General features: G+C 40.3%; 1 protein-coding gene across 3 annotated transcripts in view; it reads right to left on the bottom strand.

Moving 5' to 3' along the window:
- The window catches only part of LOC117539392 (copine-8-like), a 116,006-nt gene that overhangs the window by 54,275 nt on the left and 48,244 nt on the right, over positions 1-13,487 (bottom strand). For all 3 annotated transcript variants that reach the window (XM_034205549.1, XM_034205548.1, XM_034205547.1), the window contains 2 exons: positions 9,991-10,030; positions 3,427-3,503 (listed from right to left, as the gene is read on the bottom strand). In XM_034205549.1, the coding sequence (XP_034061440.1) occupies positions 3,427-3,503; positions 9,991-10,030 (117 nt within the window). The remainder of the gene's footprint in view (positions 1-3,426; positions 3,504-9,990; positions 10,031-13,487) is intronic.

The following is a 13,487-nucleotide window of genomic DNA, read 5'->3' as shown; positions in this document are numbered from 1 at the left end:
CCCCCCCGCGCGGGCCGAATATAAAAATATAGACCGTATAAATGTAACTCATTGTGCCTGACTAAATAAAAAAATATATTAAAAAAACAAAACAAAAAGATATACAGACAGAAAGACATGGACATAGACACCAGCTCAGTCATTCCTCTCTCACACTAGATTACCCTTTCTCTCTTTTGAACACACAATCATAAAAGTAAACACACTCAGCCAGACACACACACACACACACACACACACACACACACACACACACACACACACACACACACACACACACACACACACACACACACCACACACACACACACACACACACCACACACACACACACACACACACACACACACACACACACACACACACACACACACACACACACTGGAGGAGAGGGGTTGAGGCGAGGGTCAGACTACTGATGGCCGGCTGCAGCAGGATTCAAAGAAAAGTAACAACAAATGATTCTCTTCGGTGAGCTGAAGAAGACTCTATAGTTAGTAACTAAAAGTTAGGGGGGGGAAGGGAGCATTACATTTTGTATTCCACATAGCAATAGTAGTGTTTTTCTTTCATGTATCGAAACTGAACCCTTTATTAAAACATATAGAAATAGAACATGGCATTTTCTTAGAATCAAAACACGTATTTTAGTGTATGGCATCAGATTGGATATACAGAAACTTTACCATGATCTGTCACATATGAATATATAATACCTTGCTTATATCTTGTTATTGTTTATTTGTAAATTCAACATGTATATGTTCTACCTTCTTGTTTATTTCTTGTCTTTTAACTTTTATTGTACAATGCCATGTCTTTTTATGTTGCTGCAACACAAACATTTCCCAAATTGGGATCAATAAAGTGCCATCTTATCTTATGGTGAGGCAAAACACCAAGGAGACAACACTTCTACAATAGAATCTGGTATTGGATTTCACTTGCTCGTAAATGGTGGATGGACTGTATTTATATAGCTCTTTATTCAGTTGTTGCGACCCCTCATAGCGTTTTATATTTCATCATTCACACCCTATTCATACAGAGCAATGTTCCACTTGCTCAAGGAAACTTCCATACAACCCTTTTACACACAGTTGGCCATGCCATCAGGAGCAACTGAGGTTAAGTATCTTGCCCAAACATGTTGGATCAATCCCACAACAGCCCGATTGAAGGATGACCGTATTACGCAGGGTATATGCAGGAATCCTGAAGTCAAATGTAATTCCTTTTAAGATCTTTTTAAGACCCTTTCCATACATTTTAAGACCTCATCGCCATTTCGAGTTCTAACCGGTTACATTGGCGACACACTTTACCTCACATTGACTATATACAGTATTGATTGTAAGATAGCACAACTAAACAGCTTGTGATAACTCCTTATCATAATTCAGATTGAACAAAGCACGAGAGAATCAATTGTGTGACTAACCCAATGCAAGGTTTATTAGAAAAAGAAACCATTAGAAAGTAGTATTTGATTTAGGCATTGTTACCAAGAGATAAAACAAAAAACGATATATATGTTAACACTTTTCTCATTCTTAATATAGACTATTATTTAGGGTCGATATGTGTTGACTTTACTTTAAAATAGCAGATCACTGTGACCGGATATAGTTTGGCTTAGTGAACGTGTGTCTCTTCCTTGGAGGAGCAGCATCGGCCGGACTCCACTGCTCCTCCGTGCAGAGAGTCTGCAGAGTGTCAGCGACTTGCAGTCAGGGGAGGCACGGATTGGCTATCGGGAGAGTCGGGATTTAAACGCCGCGGCTTTCTGGCTATTACTTAGCATATGGGACCGGACAGCTTTGATCCTGTTAGTGTATTCTAGAACCCCGAAGGCAGGAGAGACTGAAAAGAGTCAAGGGAAGCTTATAAAAGTTAACAGCATTTAATTACACAAAAGATGCGGTGGTGTACAAAATGAAATGTGCGAGTGGAGGCGCTCTCCTCATCCGACCGGTCAGTCTAGGTCAGCAGGTGGAAGAGGTCAATTCTTGGCTTGTTCTTCCTGTTGTCATCGGAGGTCTTCTCCTATTGGCCGGCGTCGTCGGGGGCGGGTCCAATGCAATTCCTGCCTTTTTCTGTTGTTAAATTACATCATTCTGGTGTCTGTGGTTATTTAAACATTCCCTAATAAACGTTATTCAGCGGTAATAAATGAGTGCTAAACCCAGTGTGCTCAGTGTACAACATCACATGTCATTTCACCTTTGATTCACGGTTTGAAAATGCAGCATTTCGCCACATTCTAATGCTAACCGGAAGTGAATAATTTTCAGAATAAAAGTATTAAGTTAATAGTTAGAGAACTTCCGGTTTTTCAGAATAAAACTAATTTAAATTAAATAGTGTATTTAATTCAAATTACGCCATACCAACATTGATTTTAATTTCTAACAATCCCCATCGACAGTGGCGATTCTAGAGTCTGTGGGCCCCTCGAACCAGCTTTCATCACCATCAGTGGCGCCCCAAAACACTCTTCCCCCCCCAGGCGGAGCAAGGCTACGAAACTTAAAATAAGAAGCAGAAATGTACGGCGCGCTATGCATGGGGCCGCCTTGAGGGGGTTTCCCGACATGTTGTTGCAGTCAATTAAAGGGTGTTTCATGTTGTCGTTGCTGTGGACCTTCTTAATACCATCTGAGTCAACTTTTAATACTTTTAAGACCCCGCGGACACCCTGATTACGTCACAGCCATAGTCACCACAGTTGCTTTTGATTATTGTAACCCTTGCTGGAACCTTGATGAACCCCAGATTAAACGTTAAATGAAGTGTTTACACCCAAGAAATTCCTTTCAAGAAGCACCTATACGAGCAGCTTCACACAGAGCAGTGGAAGTGAAATCTACATGACTGGGCTACAGGTTTCACTATTTGGTTGAGCAAACTGAGACATTCATCCAGAGAAATTCCCCCTGATTATCTCTTTCTGCTTCAGTGGAGGCTTCAGTTCAGTTTAGGCGTCCTCAGAAATGGAGCTGGGCGCTCACCACTGACAGCTTCCCTTTGGGTGAACTGTCCCTTTCCACCACACACTCTTTACCATCTCAACATGTTTACAGTCTGTCATTAGGCCTGCTGCTGTTTATCTATTCATCTCATTTGACTGATGGAGACAGTGTTCGCTTTCATCAACGTCTTGGCTCATTTTCATGCCCCTGCATCGCTTCACTTCAAAGACAAACGGCAGCAAGTGATCTCGTCAAAACGCGGTGATTTTCAATTCATACCACCGTAGGAACAGAATCTAAAATCTGCACCTCAGCACAAACTGCTTTTTGTGTCACCTGATGACAGTAGTCCTCTGATTAGAGTAAGGCACCATAAGCTCTTTGCTTTAAATTATGTGTGTGTAATTAAAATAGCAGTGAGTGTGTTTGTTTGTGTGCGTGTGGTACTACTTACATCAAAGGTTTTTCCATGCGGCTTCCCAGGGAGCCCACTATCTCGCCAAGTGTGCAGAACGCCTGGCCCAAGAAGTCCTGCATGTGTGGAAAAACATGTCATTAGGCTCATGAAATGGGGGGAAAAGGAAAAATGTGGAGGTGGAAGAGCAGGGAGAAACATTCATTATTTATGTGGTTAGTACTATATTTAGGACTGATCCAAACGAACCGTGTGGTAGGTTTCCCATTATGGTGACTCAAAGTGTTCCATGATAAGTTATTTTGTAAGAAAGTTAATATAATTTATATTTGTATGACCATGAAGTTGTAAAATGCAAATTACCTCCTGGAAATGTCCTTCTTATTATTTTATTTAACTAACAAAACCATCTTTTTCACTCACAGTTTTATGATGGACATAAAAAGGACACTTAATCAGCAACTACTTTGACATTGTATTGTATTATTTAAGTCCACATTCATACATTGATGTCAATTATTGTCTTATCCCATTAAATCCACATTTCACTATTTTATAAAAGCACTAAGAGGCAACCATGATATCTGTTGTGCGTAGACGGCTCTGCTAAGATTGTTCCCTAGTTTAGGTTTCATGTTATGTGTTTAGATAGGTTCCTGTTTTATTTTGATAGTCTTGTCTACCCTCATGTGTCTAAAGTACGTTTCCTGCCTTGTCTGTTTTCCCACGGTTGTGATTGTCTAATTGTCTTCACCTGGTGTTGTCTGTCTAGTATATATCTCGTCTTCCCCTGTCTCGTTGCCAAATTGTCTTGTGTGTTCCAAGCCTTCCAGCGTAAGATCATTTTGTTATCGTCCATAGATTTAGATTAGTGTATTAGTAGTTTTTGTTTTGTTACTTTATGTATTCAGTGTGTTATGACCTGTCTACATTAAAACACTTTATTTTGATAGTTTGTCTCTGCATCGTGCATTTGATTCCACACCCTTGTACAGCCTCAACAATATCTTTACATTTCATTAAATGACATATAGCTGATGTGACCGGATGATAAAAATCAACCAGAACATACCGACTCAAAAAGAAAGACTAAAGCCAAGAAATTATTGTGTGAGCTACACACAAAACACTTCTTTTATACCACTTATATATATTAATAAGAGACCTTCTGCCTCCCTGATATCAATGGGGTTTCAGGGTATTTGGTGTAACATAATGTAATAGCTGATATACTCCATTCGCAGCTACTTAGGTTGTATTTCAAGATCTTTCCGAGCTGAAGTCATAGATTTGGCTTCATTTTCATTTTCAGTCTTTATTTCGAACAGATTAACAAATAACAAATGTGAAAAACAGAATACCGTATTGTTATAATACAGTATTTATCCACATTCATGGTAATATTTGTATATTCAACAAAAAAAGTCTTCATATTAATAATAAATCATGTGTGTCCGAAAGGGAGCAGGAGGAAGCAAATGCTTATTAATTCCCACACCTTACTTGATCAATGATTGTCCTTTAAATCATTATGCAAGTTATTCCTACTTACATTTACATTTATACATACACAATAATTTCTCATCTTCAATCACCTTTCTTCATTCTCATATTTGTCCCTTTTAAACTGAATTATGCTTGTGCTTTGTTTTAACTCCTGCTCCAAACCATTCCATAAAATTGCTTGCTTTCTCTTTTTTGCTGTATATTTAGCACGTTGACAGCTCAGCGTGCAGAGGGTCCCGTGTCCTTGGTGATCACTGCAGGGTGACTGAGGAGAGGACTCCGTTGGCCAGCAAGAAGAGCAAAGAGAGGAGGGGGGTGATACAAAGTCTGTTTACAGGCAGGAGGGACTGTTAACGCACTGCTACTGGGGCATCCCTACCAGACTGTGTGTGTGTGTGTGTGTGTGTGTGTGTGTGTGTGTGTGTGTGTGTGTGTGTGTGTGTGTGTGTGTGTGTGTGTGTGTGTGTGTGGTGTGTGTGTGTGTGTGTGTGGTGTGTGTGTGTGTGTGTGTGTGTGTGTGTGTGTGTGTGTGTGTGTGTGTGTGTGTGTGTGTGTGTGAAATGACAGAGGAGCAGCGTTGAGTCCAGCGGGCAGAAAGCTGCTTCAAAGATCTTTGCCGGTGCTGAGCAAATTCCCCCCCACCCCCCCTAGCCGAGGTCTCCAAATAAAAAGAGACAACATGCTCTGGCCTGGACTTCAGCAGTGTGCTGCTAGCTAACAGTTAGAGCCCCTCACAGATCTGAGGCCAGAGGCTGAGGCGCCACGCATTAACAGCTCAGTGGTGGCAAGGGGAAACAAAATAGAGGTTAGGAGGGTATCTGCGAGTAATAACGATCACAGCTGAATCCCACAAGTCCAAGTCCTGTTTTTCAAATCTCCTAAGCTCTTTAGCTTTCTAAATGTAGTGAAATATTATAATATATGTATTATTATGCTTATGAACGGGAAATCCACTTTTAGTTCAAATTGGGAATTCAGATTTTTGTCAATTATGTTTTTTTCCCATGAATAATCAAAAAGGTGAATCCTGACACCAAGCTTGATCTTCGACAGGTGAAAGTGTTTTAAAAAATGGTTCCTACATCCTTTTATAAACATCAATATGCCAAATTATTATAATTTAATGCAGTATTTTATATTTCATTTTGTTTCATTATATAAAATATACTTATTTCTGCGTTTTACTTGAACCATTGTGTCCATTTCAACATTCTCTTGCACTTCTATACATTTTTTCACTTGTGTCATTTATTTTTTACCATATTGTACATGTGAAGAAAGAGCCTGTGACTTAAAACGTTCATTGACAAAACTACCCTGAAGCTATTGTGCATTATGACAATAAAGCTTTTGAATCAATTAATTTTAAATCTTAATAAAAGTCCTTTTTGCTTGTTGCTTAGAGGAAATGTGTTATTCCTTTTGGTTTTCTTTGCTCCATTTAGTAAAGGGGCTTAAAGTCTGCAGTAAAATCCTGACAGCTTTCAAATACTGATGAGGTGACTCACTAGTATTTAACTTAATTACTGCCTGCAAACAAAGGAGCAATTTCCCGCTCATAATAACTTGCTAATCCTCACATTTTAAATAATGACTCCTTACTGTTTCTAAGAACATTGATGTATTTTACAACCAAAATGAACAAGAGTAAAATAAAGGATTGTGCACCGGTCCGTGACAAGCTTCTGAATGGATGAGAAAACAACATCATGCTCTTCATCTGCTGGCACACAGCCCCTAATTAGATTTTACTGTACGCTCCATCTCTGCACATCTTCCCCTGCAGCCATATCTGCACAAGGTATGCAAACCATATGGCAGAGGAAACAACATCTGCTGTGACGAGAGGAGGAAGGCATCCTCAGCCATTGATGCTGCCAGGAGAGACGCTGTGTTTCCCTCCGTTTATTCCTCAACTTTCTCTTATTTAAAGCGACTGGGGATGGACTTCTCTAGGACAATGGAGCCATCACTGTGTGCCAGATCTCCAATCCCACACATCCACAGCGACGACAGGACGCATCCAAGCGTCCTCAGCCTTCATGCTGAGAGTGAGTCGCTGCGCTCACATTGCTCAGCGCTCTCAGTGGAAGCCTGGGGGCTGAGGCTGAGGAAAAGAAGTGCCTGCAGTTGGCAATGAGCCGGGTAACAGGAAATAGGGCTGGAGATGGAGTCCAGGTTATGGACAGAATTGGAGCAGTGCTGCTGGAGCTTCTGTTTGAACCGAAAGCCAAGGATTGGGCTGAAGGGCAGTGAGATCCCAAGTTACAGGTTTTTAGATCAATCTCAATCAATCTCAATCTTTGTTTATTTATATAGCACATTTAAAACAACCTTCAGTTGACCAAAGTGCTGTACAGGCAGTAACTACAATATTAAATAACACGATGGGAGAATTAAAAACATAATAAAAAGCACAATAACTAGAAACATATACAAAATAAATAAATAAAAAACACATACAAATATAAAAATGTAATGTTCAACTAGTATTAAAAGCCAGTGCAAAGAGGTGAGTTTTTAGCTGAGATTTAAAAAGTTCAATAGACTCAGCAGTCCGGATATGTGCTGGGAGGCTGTTCCACAGTCTGGGAGCTGCAACACTGAAGGCCCTGTCACTGAGCTGCAACACTGAAGGCCCTGTCACTGAGCTGCAACACTGAAGGCCCTGTCACCTCTGGTTTTTTTCCTGCTCCGAGGAACCACCAACATATTCTGCTGAGCTGAGCGCAATGCTCTAGCTGGAGCATGGCGGTGCAACAACTCAGACAGGTAATGTGGTGCCAGTCCATGCAATGACAATTGCATCAGATCAAGATGGGAGGAGATTGGAGAGTGTTTGGGAGAAACTTCAACCTGTAATTCATCATGAGCAGAGGCTGTCATGGTTTTGGATTGATGTTGTTTTCATTTTCCACCTTTTATTTTGAAATGTTTTCCTCCTTGTGTCTTGTCTGATCCTACTTCCTGTGTTTGCCTTCCTGTCGTTAGTTTCCCTGGTGTGTCTAATTGTGTTCACCTGTTGCCCTCGTGTTTCTGCCTCCCCTGCCCAGCTGTGTCTTGTCCTGTGATTACCCTTCTGTGTATTTAGTCTCGTCTTCCCCTGTGCTCCGTGTCTGTTCGTCGTCGTTTCATGTCCATGCTACCTGTCGTCTCTTTGTGTCCATGTTCCCTGCCTCGCCTATGCTCGTCTATGCTTGTCTCCTGCCTGTTCCCGTCTGTCGTGATCCCCGGTTTTTGGTTTTGTTAATTAGCTTCTTGTTTTTCATGTCTTTTAATAAAGCTCGCTTTTTGTTAACAAACCTTTTTGTATTTTTTCAACTGCACTTGGGTCCTATTTTCCACAACCCTGACAGTGGCAGGAGGGCACGCAGGGTGATTTCAAAACAACACCCTTATGAGAAAGAGCATAAGCAGGAACAAACAGATGCCTGATGAATGACAAAGCTGATATGATCTCAACGCGTTATTAAAGCCTGCCAGCTGACATTATTATGTTTGGTTTAAGACTAGAGAGAGCCTGTCAAAATGTAGATGACTTGTCCTATCCTCCATTTGATCATTTTGATGAGCTATCACTCCCTATTGAAGTAAGTGCTGAAAGCCCGGAGCAACTCAATGTTGTTATTCCAAATCATCTCTTTTGCCTCATTAGCACGCCATCGTTTAGCTCCGCTCCACTCAATTCCCCTTTGGTGCCAGGTACTTCTCTCTGCTTTGCTTTTCACTGTGGATAATGCCCCATCAGCGTAGGTGGGATTCTTATCTTAATGTCAATAGCAAATGTTGAGTAAAAGTAGTGAAATTATCTTTAACGTATTGCTTACTGATCCTTTAGTCTGAAACCAAACAGAATAGAGTCTGCACCTCGTCAATTTTACAGACAGACACGTTTTCTAAAGGTCTGGGTTGAGATAATTACAAAATAAATTGCAGTCGCTAATGATAACGACTTCCCGGCGTATGCTGCCACCCGAAGTCCCCGGCCGGAAGTCCTCGGAGTTGGGGACTGGCTTCAGTAGAAGCTGCTGGGACTCCCAGCAGCTTCTACTGAAGCCTTCCAAGTAAATCGTTTTATTTTGTGTTGCCATAAGTTAGTCTCTCTCCGTTGGTGCGCTGGGCTAATGCTAATGCTAATAATAATGCGAGCAAATAAAATGGCGGCTTCATAAAACTTTTTGGGAGTTTTACGGGGCGCGGTTTGCAATCCGCCCAGCCATCAGAAATAGGAACCTTTTTCTCCCACGAAAGTACCTGCTCTCTAGCGGGGACGGAAAAGGGGGTGAAACCGGATTTTTTTGGTGTGAATGCAAATTTTCGGAACTATATCGGAACTAAAGTGGGAAAAGTACTCCGGTGTGAAAGCGCCTATTTATTGGATGCTAATGGAGAACCAAATAACTGTTTTTAATCAAGCCTAATAGAGCCATGCTGCACCATGCAATGGAAATGCAGCAATAGGTAAATTGATAATGTACCCATTTTCACCAATTGGCAAACATTCCAGTACACTGGTGCTCATGACATGTCAGGAAATTAAACAACAACTATATAAATGTAAAAAGGCCATATTGATGACCGGATTGATATACTTTATTAAACATATACAGTATAATGGAGACATCTAAAATGTGTAGATTCTTTTCTTGGACCTACTTTATAAGGTTGCTTTTGTTCAAATGAAACAATTGCTCATTTACAGCGACATCAATTTGTATAGTTTCCAATTGCTATTTTTCACATGTTATTGCTGTTCTTATTTTGACAGCTTTTATATAAGTAAACCACTACACCTGTAGTTATGGTAACATATAAGATATTCATTCTGAGTTTCAACTTAAAGATGCTTAAACCAGCATTGCATAAAACAAAATTAAGCCGGTCAGGAACATTTTGCAGAGACAGAAACCGTGATGTATTCTGTTCTCTAGGAGATTTGAAATGCCAACATGATTTCCCCTGTTATGCCTCCCTTACCTGTGACATTCTGATTCATATCAAGCTGCTATTGTAGTGGAAGGGTAAACATTACGCTGCATCATATTTCCATGAATGCACGACTGATTGTTGAACAGCTGAGGTGAAGGGCTGACTCACGTGTTTAGAGAGGTTGTCGCTCTTGCAGTCCAAATCATACCTGCAGGAAAGAGAAGAGGAAAAAGGCTTGAGGAACAGGTCTGTGACTGAAAGGCTGCCACAACAAAAATGAAAAGTAAATGACAAGAAGCTTCTCTCCCTCATCACCTGTCATTCATGCGAGGCACTTGTCCGTTAATCACTAAAAATAAGCGTGTCAGGTTTAAAGTAGGTTCGTGATTATGGCGCTCTAAAGCTTAAGTGATCTGATTTCATGCATGAGGGCACAACAATATGAGTGGCATCAGTATCTTTAATGGCTGTCAAGTGAAAGTATTTACACTTCACTCAGCACATTTTACATTTGACCAATTTGAAGTGTTAGTATCAGTTGAAGAACAGATATATACATATATACAAAAGATAACACAGGAAAACATAAGATATGTTATGGATAATGACATGTAATTATGAAGTTAAAGTGGAGAAAAAGGAGCTGGTAAACATGGTAAGAACTCTCTGCAAAATAGATAGATAGATAGATAGATAGATAGATAGATAGACAGATAGACAGATAGATAGACAGATAGATAGATAGATAGATAGATAGATAGATAGATAGATAGATAGATAGATAGACAGATAGACAGATAGATAGATAGATAGATAGATAGATAGATAGATAGATAGATAGATAGATAGATAGATATATGGATAGATGGATAGATAGACAGACAGATAGACAGACAGACAGATAGATAGATAGATAGATGGATAGATAGATAGATAGATAGATAGATAGATAGATAGATAGATAGATAGATAGATAGATAGATGGATAGGAGGATGGATAGGAGGATGGATAGATGTATAGATGGACGGATAGATAGATAGATGATATATGGATAGACACATGGACTGATGGATGGATGGATGGATGAGTGGATTGATATTCCAACTATGTATGTACATAGCAGAAACAACTTCTAGGCATGTTTATTCCAGTACTTGGCTCGTAGCATATATTTGCATCTGCCTGTGAACGTGTCCCCAGCAGTATTTGTAAGTGTATTGAGCGCTGCTGACAAGCGTGTCAAATTCCTTGCACGCATCAAAATAATCATCAACCTAATTGGCCAATTACTTTCATTTAAAATCTGACAGGACAGTTGGCAGACAGTCTAAACATATTTAGGAATAAAGTTACTTTAAGCACAATGTCTTGTATGTAACTTTTGATTAAACTTTAGAGAGTAAGTCCTGCAGTCCAGCGATTAAATTGCATTTTGCAAAAACAAAGTGATGTGGTTTTTGATTGCCGGTCTTTGCCTAAGCTTAGAGGAATCAAGCATCCCATCACTGCCTATAACAGTGAAGAATCATTATAGCAATGGCAATTACTTGCTCAACGCTGCATAAAAAGAGAACTCGAGGGATTCATCGTTGTACATCCATAATGTTGTCTGACTCACAGTTTAAAAAGATTAAGAATCGCAGCAGAAGAACCAGAGTTAGAGATATCGTCTTTGTTATTCCACACATTCCTCTTCCTTTTAAAACCTGGCACATTTTTTACAAAGTACTTATAATAGGGATTCAGCTATCATAGCTTCTCTTCGTCTGACACATTTTTCTGCAGGAGCGTTCATCTAAAACCATAGGTAACATCACGCAGGCCAGTAGAGCAATTTAACCAGCTTTATTTTCTCCCTATAACCCGTCACCTTGCAGGGTGTCTCAGGTGTGTGTGGATATGTGTGTGTGGAGCGAGTGCAGCAGCGTGCAGCGGAGTGTGTAAAAGGGGAGAGCCTGAGTGTTTCTTTCTACAGACAGCATGCCATGTACGATAAGGCGACTGCTGACAAAACTGTGTATCACTATAGGAGGGGTGGGGGGGGTGGCTCTAATACAGTGATGTTAATAATGTTATTCTGTAACAGCAAGGAAACACGCCGCTATTACGCAATACGCCGACGGCAAAATGCACAGGTGCGCTTCATGTTCTATTCGCCCCTCGCCTCTGTCACTCCCAAATGTTCATGAAAGATTCATGAACATTTAATTTAATAATGAGACCCAAAGAGAGAGCAAGACAGAGAGGGTGGGGGGGTTATGCTTAATGCTGATATATGGAATGTAGTCGAATCAAGTCAACTGTTGTTGTTAAAGTAAGTGTTTCACGATCTGGGAACAAAACGTAATTGTCATTATTTTGAATGATACTACGATACATAACGGACTGATCCGTTTTGCAAAAATCACTTGACCAATCACAACAGAGCCGGCCAGCTAACCAATCAGAGCAGACTGGGCTCTGGTTTCAGACAGAGGGTGAAAAGAGGTGCTGCAGCTCAGGCAGTATGAGGAAAGAGTGTTTGAACATTAAAGCATGGAGACACAGTAGAGGCAAACCAAACCCATATGAACCTGAAAATGAGCTTAATAGAGTCCCTTTAACACATGTTGGGCTTCTTCTGAATGTTGCACTAGTTCATATGACAAAGAGTGTGTACAGAACAGGCCTGCATAGTCAAATGAGAAACCGAAGACCAGTATGGCCGAATACAGATGGATTGTAATGATATATGAATAATGTATCATCATTTGGCTGCACATGTTCACCCGCCTACACACATACACACCTCGAAACACACATCAGAGTGTGCATGTCCCACGGCGCCTCGTGAGTGCAAATTTGCTGTGTGTAGCTGAGTGAGTGTGTGTGTGTGTGTGTGTGTTTATGTGGATGACATCACTCTGCATCGGCACTGGGCCAGACAGGGTTTCTCTCGGTCCTGAGCTGTCTGTCTGTCTTGGAGGGGAGGCTTGATGACTAACGATGGTACACAAACAAACAGCACCGTGAAGGAAGACAAACAACGAACGACAGCACACTGACACTTGAGCTGCGTCTCCTCGCAGCTCGGGAACCTTCGTACGGACTGATACAAGATGCTGCACACATGTTTTATTAGCACATGTTCGCTGCAGTAATTGGTCCTGACACTTCACCCTGAACGCTGTACTTTACACTTTAATGTATGAATGCACTTTGAGTTTCAAAGCCGAGTAGCAGTCCTTGGACTATGAATCCTCTTATGATTTGTTGCCTTTGAGAAAAACATATGCCAAATGAGTGTAATGTATTGATTATTAAAATGCAGGATAGGAAAAAGACATTAATATTGTACGAAAGCATGCTCTCTTGCACAGCCGAGTGGGACACTTTAGACTAAATAAGGGTCAGACTTTTTAAATGGCATATGTCAATTAAACAAATGTTGCTTTAAATACATATACATCTACATGTGTGTTTAAAAAACATATATTTAAAGGACTTTATGGTTTGGTATTAAGTTTAGATTGTAGTGTTTCTAATACTCTAAGTCAAGTTTTAAAAAAGAAATTCCCACCATATTTATATTACAATCATTCATCATATATGAAAGGGTTTTGTGGTTCTTTCTAGTTTAAAGATAAAATTAAGAAAAACACAATTGTAATGTTGTTATACACTA

The sequence above is a fragment of the Gymnodraco acuticeps genome, unplaced genomic scaffold (assembly GCF_902827175.1).
Source record: "Gymnodraco acuticeps unplaced genomic scaffold, fGymAcu1.1, whole genome shotgun sequence".
In the NCBI taxonomy this organism is placed as follows: Eukaryota; Metazoa; Chordata; class Actinopteri; order Perciformes; family Bathydraconidae; genus Gymnodraco; species Gymnodraco acuticeps.
The sequence above is the reverse complement of the archived record's forward strand: the minus strand, read 5'-3'. Positions and strand labels throughout refer to the sequence as shown.